This window comes from Musca vetustissima, unplaced genomic scaffold (assembly GCF_032173495.1).
Source record: "Musca vetustissima isolate MV318-11 ecotype Yass unplaced genomic scaffold, APGP_CSIRO_Mvet_v1 utg51126, whole genome shotgun sequence".
In the NCBI taxonomy this organism is placed as follows: Eukaryota; Metazoa; Arthropoda; class Insecta; order Diptera; family Muscidae; genus Musca; species Musca vetustissima.
Window position 1 is genome coordinate 87,013 of NW_026873848.1, and position 8,371 is coordinate 95,383.

Consider the following 8,371-nt stretch of genomic DNA (forward strand, 5'->3'; position numbering starts at 1 on the left):
TTTTTTTTATTTGCTATACAAAGTCTGCCAATATTCAAATTTGTGTGAAATAAATGTTATAAAAACAAATTTCTTCAGCTCAGTATTACTTTTTATGAATCTTTCTTATAATTTTTTTATGAATAATTTCTTATAATTTTTTGAGACTTAATCTGTACCAAGACACTTGATTTTATCACTTTAAATACCCATTGTTTTAATTCCATATATTATTTTATTACAATCATTTTAATTTTCAGTTTTAAAACTTCTTATTCTATTAAGCGGTTCTTACCAAAAACTTTGTGGAACTACAAATTTATAAATATGTTTTTTATAAAAACATTTTTGGATCTGGGTTTTCAAAGACAAATACAAGAGAGACACAATTAAATAAATAAAAATACTTCAGTTTAATATTTTTTAAATTATTCTACATTTAAACAAAAAAACATATATCATTAATTTTAATGCTTAACTGGCTATTATTTTCAAATAGAAAATATGGAAAGAAATTTAATGAAAAATGTTTCAATTTATATTTTTCTAAACATTTTATAGATTATTGTTTATGTTTGCAAATTTTCTGATAATTACACTAGAAATATTAAATTTTTAATTCCGTTGATGAAATATCTGCTGTAAAAAATTTACTATTTTTTACCAATTTATTTTGGGATGATATTGTAAGTCATTTTCCTTAACAATATTAGAAAGTGGAAATTTACTATCCCATGATGATTCACTCCATCACCGAAAATAGTAATCTAAAAACTCACTGCTTCTAGTAACCAACACTAACCAAGCATAAAGGTTAGTCACTGATAACATTAATGATCAAGAAAATAATAACAACAGCTATTAATAGCTTCCTTAAAACCAAGAGAAAAAACTAGCAAATTAGTTTCTAAGTGAACTTCACTACTCTAAAAACAACTACCATACACTACTAGACAACATGTCTTACAAAAAGAACAACAAAAACCAACAACAACTTAGAACAGGGTCACACGCACTTACTCAGGCAAATGTCCTTGCATTACATATTTTTTGTTCCTCATTTTTAAATAATTACCTAAAAAATGACCTGCTGGGAGACGAGAACAAGAGTAGCAACAACAACACCTTCAACACCACATGTCTAAGGAACTAACTCATAATGTATGCGGTAAAAAAGTCAAACGGAAGATCATAAAATTATAAAAAACTATGGTTAAAAATACACACACCCAAAAAGGAAGTAAGGTAGTTGGTAAAAAACTGCAGGGCTGTTTTTTATGTGGGCGAAGAAAGGGTTTGGCGATAAAAAAGGAAGTGTCATAAAAGTTGTAAAAAATGCATGATAAAAAACTGACCACAGTTTTTTATTACCTGTGGTAAAAAACAACAAAGAGGTAGAGTGGTACTACCCTAAAAAACTAATAAAATTAATTTGCTTAATAAAATCCATAAAAAGAGTTATGTAATAAAAATTGAAATTTTTTACTAAATAAAAAGATTTTTATATAATTCATAATTAAAATATTTTAATTTAAATTATATTCTTCATACAATTTCCCCTTACTCGCTTTCTATATATTTCCCCTTTTTCCTCATCACTCAATTTCTCCTTTGTAAACATTTGAAATAAATCACTCAGTTTTTTTACTCCACTCATTTCAACTCCCCTTCTGCAATATACAAAAATAACAACAAAAATTCCATTATACCCATTACTTCCCTTTTCTGCGTTTTTTGATAAACGGAAATACTCATCATTCGGCTGTAGGAAAGAGTACGAGAGCAGTGTAGTACTCTTCCACGCACACACACACACACTTCCAATTTCACTTCAGTAAGTGGCACTCTTTCACGAACCAGCCGTAAAAAGGGGATGAATAGCAACAACGGCAAACAACAAAAAAGGGAGCCTCTCTGCTGCCATGTGCTGTTGTTGTTGTTGTTTCCGCATGGACCCACATTGAACATCAACAAAAGACACTGGTATGCTCCTGTGTCGTCTGTCTCTATGTATGGTTGATTGTATTACGACTTATCATTATGTGTGTCTTATATACGAGAAGTATTACAACTCGTGAGCATCACATAAACACGATGGACTATACAATTTCAACGTAACGAGTGTGCGCCCTTTACACGAACGCAACAGCGACAGCAGCAAACTCGCAACGTAAAAGAAAGAGGAACTGAACTGCTTAAGGCGGCAAATGAATGATTTTCTTTTTTTGGGGGAAAATTACAGAGAGAGAATAACGAGGAGAGCCAAAAAATAAAACACCGACTGACTCCAATGTATTTGTAGTGTGCGTATTATTTACATAAATGGTGTTTTGTACGTACACTGAGATAAAAAACCGAAGTTCAGCAAGACAATGTATTAGTTATGCTGGGTCTTTGATGTTGTTGTTGGTTGCTTGCATGTCTCCTTTTGTTGTTTAATAAGAAAGAAGAAACCTATTTACTCACTCATTATGCTTGGAGCAAACACAAAAAGGGGGCCCTATTCATGTATTTGATGGATGGCTGGTGGGTTGTATGTTTAATGCCTTGAATAGGAAGGCATGAGTTGTATTCTAATTATTTTTGTTGTTGTAGTGAGTGAATTATTTCTGTTGTAGTCAAGTAGTATTAATAATAAAAAGGAAAAATGTTGTTGAGTTTTTGTTGGTTGAATTTTAAGGGGAAATTTATAGGGAAAATATTAGGATCTTAGAAAAATATGTAATTTTTTTACAATAATATTCTAAAACATAAAGATATGAAGTAACCATGTTTTTAACAAAATGTACCAGAACTTGCAGAATGTACAAATTTTTAATACAATAAACATTGTTAATTCTATTTTATAAAATATTTCTATTTTATTATAAATCTACAATATTTTACAAAATAATTCCTAAAAATTAAAATGTTTATGTGTCAAAAATATACTTTCACAAAAAATTATTTTTGACGTGTTTATTTTTTAATGAATATTGAATTTTTGATAGGGATTTTAAGTCAAAATTTGTAGGAAAAATGCTACATATTTAATATTATATTAATTTAATAATAAACCCTATTAATATTATGAACAAATGATTCTAAAAAATGCTAATCTTATACAAATATAAATTAAATGAGCAAGTAATCTTTCTTATTTAAATTTCAAGAAGAAATAAATTCATTAAATAACAATCTTTATTCAATATAATAAAATTTATGTAAAAAATGTTTTGTGTGATTTTATTAAAAAATTTGTATTGAAATGAACGATTTCAAAATCGTATGAAAATTAGGAATTTAGTAAAATATTAAATTATTTATTAATTATATGAAAAAATATTATGCGTATTTATTTAACTTTATTTTTGTTTTATATTTATCTTGAGATAAATTCCAAAAAATAATAAAATAAAAAAAGTTGTTGTAGGATTAGAAAAAATAATAATAAGTTTCAAAAATGTCATATTTTAATCAATAATGAATGATTTTGTGTCAGCAAAATATTTTCTAACGTATTCATATATAAATTATATTTTCAGCCAGTCCTAACTTCTTCAGAATAATATTTTCTAATATATATTAAATCATTTAAGTCATATATCTCCCTGATTGAAAAAAATAATATTAAAAATCTCATATACTCTCCGAAATCACATATTTAAATTTTCATTCCCCGAAGATATTTTCTTCTAGATTTCATAGAAAATTTAATAATGATATTTTTTATATCTTTAACTCCATTAAATTTTCCGTAGTAATACGACCTCAAATTGATATTTCATAAAATACTACATATAACACCAGATTTTAAAGACGTTTGAGCTAAGACAAGTCCAATATTCTCTAAACCAAAAAATGCATAATTCCTAATGTGCTGAATTTTTTAGATCTACTGTCATAGAAACCGTTTTCCTTCACTTAATATATTATTTTTTATTAATATTATTTTAATTATTAATAGTTTTAAAATGTTATTTTAATTTTTTCCTTCAAAAATGTCTTTGTATTTCTATACTAATTCACACTTGATACGCTGAACATTTGTTAATCTCTCGCCCACAGAAACTAAAAAAATAATATTTTTAACTCTCTGAGAAATTCCTGTCAATCTTTATAAGGATTAAAAATGAAAATTCAATTTTTTCCTTCAACTTATATTTGTAAATATATATTTTACAATGTGATAATAATATTGCAAAATACTAAATTCACACTTAATAAATATCGGATTCCCTTTGATTTCATATTTCAATTAAATTTAAATTACAAAACTAAAATTATGAAATTTTCTAATATTCCACAACATCCTCACGCGTTACAATTATGTATATTCAACAAATCATAAAAATTGACGTAATATTCTTCTACATGTAATTTCCCCTTCAAGGAAATCTTAAAATAACAACAACAATAAACGACCAAACATGACTTTTAACTACAGGCATTTTTATGACGAGTGTAATAAAAAAAAATAAAACAGGCTACTCTAGTTTTTTGTAATTGTAAAGCCACTAAGATTAAGCACAACAACAATTATACAGCACCTACGGAAAAGGAGAAATACAACAACAATTACACAGACGTTACAAATTTACATAACAAAAAGGGTAGGTAGACAAAAAAGGAACTCGGAGACGGATCAAGCAACAAAAAAACACCCAACCAAGAAAAAACAAAGAGATGTGAGTGAAAAAACTACCTGTTTCCTATTAAAAAAGGCACGCACACACAAACACGGTCGCTAAGAGAGTGCCCATACAAAATACACGAAAGAGAGAGAAGAGTAACAAAACACACGGACTCACACACACGCCTGCCTGAGAGTAACCCAATAAACGGAAGAGTGCATTTCATTGTTGAGTGGATGTGCCTGTGTGTGCGTGCGTGTGTACGAAGAAAGCAAACAAGGGTTTGTTGTGTGAGGGTTGTTAGGGAAAATGAGCATAACCATCTACCACTGAGCGAAGAGTACATATACTCTGACTGAGCACAGTGAAAGTATCAGTTGTGATTTGCTTCTTTAACAGAGAACATCATCATCTAAGAATTAACCAAACAGAAAAATATAACATTATAAAATATACAACAAACACACTCACACAACATTAACTCACATAAAATAATTTTTATAACTAAGTTAAAAAAGAAATAAATAAAAGTGTAACGTAATATTTTATAATCGAGTATTGTACAACAACAACATCGCCACAAACAAAAAGGATATTTTTACTCCAAACTCAAACACACACATCATCATCACCCCCAAAAAAGGATATTTAAAAAGTGTATAAAATACAAGGATTGCCTACTGAGCATATCATTTCTCCAACAAACCTCAAGACGAAGACATCTAAGAAACACAAAAAATAAAACAACATTTTTTAGTGTCTTAAGAAAAACAAAAACGGATTTACGAAAAAAAAAACATAACAAGAACGTGAAATACCTCTCACATAACCGAAAAATACCTCATTTTCTTTAAACAAAAAAGAAAATTGTGAATAACTTTTTTTAAATTACAACAAAGTACAAACAACAAGGATTTACGCAAAAAAACCAAACCCAAGGATTATTTTGTGAACAACAACAAAAAAATTTCGTGTTTTTGACACGAAATAAAAATTTGCTAAAAAACCAAACAAACCCCCCACACACACAACACATACTATGGCTATATCACTGCTACAAGACGCTCAAACAAGAAGTAAGTATTAAGAAATTAAAAAAAAAACAAATATTAAAAAACAATTGCACAAAATCCCAATCATCGAAGGATTAAAAATTTATATCAAACATTACTAACTTATATTTTCCTATTTCTTTTCCTTTTAGCACTAGCCGCCGCATTAGCTGGCATGCAACAGCGTGAAGAAGTTGATCGTTCATTATCGTTATCGCCACCCATGTCTGCCAATACATCCGCCAACACAGCCATGTATCCCGGTCTACAACAAGCCGCCGCAGCCTCTGCCTTCGGCATGCTCTCACCCACACAATTGTTGGCTGCCAACCGCCAAGCAGCAGCTGCCTTCATGGCCGCCCAATTACCCATGTCCACATTGGCCTCCACATTGTTCCCTCATCATCCCGCCACATTGTTCGGTTCCTGGGCCGCTGGCAATCCCGCCGCCGCCGGTCTAGCTATGGGAGCCCCTCACTCACCACCTGCCTCACCTCACTCGCCCATCAATGTGAACACACCTAGCAGCGGCAAACACTCGTTGAGCATGACTTCACCCACGGCCTCGATGCAGTGCGACATGCCCGCCAAGAAAGCCCGCAAAATCAATGTCAAGAAAGATTTGATCTCGCCCAGCATGGAAATGTCAATGAGTGTCAGCGATATGTACAACATGCCCGGTCCCATTTCACCACCCTCATCTGGCTCCTCACCCAACAGCTCGTCTCATGATGTGTCCAGCCCTGCCGGTAATGGTCAAAAGGATGGTGCCTCCCGTGACAAGAGCTTCACCTGCAAAATTTGCTCCCGCTCATTCGGCTACAAGCACGTCTTGCAAAACCACGAACGCACCCACACTGGCGAAAAACCATTCGAGTGCCCCGAATGCCACAAGCGTTTCACCCGTGATCACCATTTGAAGACCCACATGCGTTTGCACACTGGCGAGAAACCCTATCACTGCTCGCACTGCGATCGCCAATTCGTTCAAGTTGCTAACTTGCGTCGCCACTTGCGTGTCCACACTGGCGAAAAGCCCTACACTTGCGAAATTTGCGATGGTAAATTCAGCGACAGCAACCAATTGAAATCCCACATGTTGGTCCATAATGGTGAAAAGCCCTTCGAATGCGAGAAGTGCCACATGAAGTTCAGACGCCGCCACCACTTGATGAACCACAAGTGCGGTGTTCAATCGCCCATCACTCCAGCCTTGAGCCCAGCCATGAGCGGTGACTACAACATCATGAACTGTGACCAAAAGTCCTTCTATGGCTCTGAGGAATCAATGGAAGTCACCAAGCCATCCTTGGTCAGCCATTCGATCATGCACTTGGCCGGCATTTCTCACATGGAAGAAGAAGCTCCTTTGGATTTGTCCGAAGATGGTAGCCAAACCGATGAAACTGAGGCCATGCGTTTCCGCAAAGCAAATGACATTCGCCGTGTCTTCCGCTTGCCTCCCCCACAAATTATGCATGTGCCCAGCGATATGCCCGAACAAACTGAACCCGAGGATTTGAGCATGCATTCGCCACGCAACCATGTTGCCTCGAATCCCTCATCGGCTGCCCAAAGCCCCGAACCCATGCTCATGATGCAAGACGATTTGGATTTGGATGAATTGGATGATGCTGCCACCATGTATATGCGCCAACAACAGCAACAACTCAAACATGAGCGTATGGAATAAGAGCCTCAATAAGAGCCTCAGCATACAACGAAGAAGACAATTCCAAGAATTCTTAGTCATGACGCAAATCCCAAAGATTGTAACCAAATCTAATTAGCAAATCTAAATCTTGCATTCTCCATCAAATGGAAATGTTCGCACCACACTCGGGCAAAATTTCTAAAATTTTGTGCTGCCAACCCCCTCTCCAAAAAAACGCATGCATCCTGCACACAGACGCATCAACTCAAAACAGGTCTAAAACTAAAAATGAAATCCCCAAGTACAACTCGAAAAAAATCACATTTTTTCTAGAACGTAAGTTAAAACAAAAAACCCAAAAACCAATCAATTGCACATAGAAAAATTTTAAATTGTACAAAGAAAAATGAAATTTGGTTTCTTGCAAACAGTGCCATTTTATTTTTAAGTTTTATTTTTAAGTTCTTTTTTATTATTTTTATTTTTTTTTATTTTATATTTGAACGTTGCCTCAAGATTGTATATATTTAAACCAATCAAAAAAGGAAATGAATTTGTATATAGCCCACAAATTGAATTGTACATAAAACCAAACATTTTAATTTTCCTTTTTGACAAATTGCACATATGACAAACAAACCTTATTATTAATTATATATTTTTTTAATTATTATTATTACTTATTAATTAGTTGTTTAAGTTGTAGTTTTATATATTTTTTTTAAATCAAAAACAAATTCTTTAAGAAATTTTTGTTTCTTAACAAATCAAAATTAACTTTAAGTTTAATTTTTTGAAAAATTGAAAAAATAATAATTGTTTCTACTGATTTTAAACTGAAAAAATGCATTGTTTTTTTTATACTTATTATTATTGTTTTTTTGAAATGAAATGAAAAAATTAGTTACAATTGATTTAGGTGTGAATTTGATGGAAGAAAAAAAATGAAAACAAATTTGAAATAAATAAAAAAATAATTGGCAAATTATTTGAATTTAAAACAAAAAACCTTGTGCTCTTTTTATTTTGTTTTTTCTTCTTATTTTGAAATTTGGGATTTAGAAAATATTTTT

General features: G+C 32.0%; 1 protein-coding gene across 1 annotated transcript; it reads left to right on the plus strand.

The window, feature by feature from the left end:
* Positions 1–5,737: 5,737 nt before the first annotated feature.
* LOC133328653 (protein krueppel) lies at positions 5,738–7,337 on the plus strand (the record flags this gene model as incomplete). The annotated part of the gene is made up of 1 exon (XM_061537199.1): positions 5,738–7,337. A coding segment is annotated over one exon (1,600 nt), but the record flags the coding sequence as incomplete, so codon positions are not given.
* Positions 7,338–8,371: the final 1,034 nt, after the last annotated feature.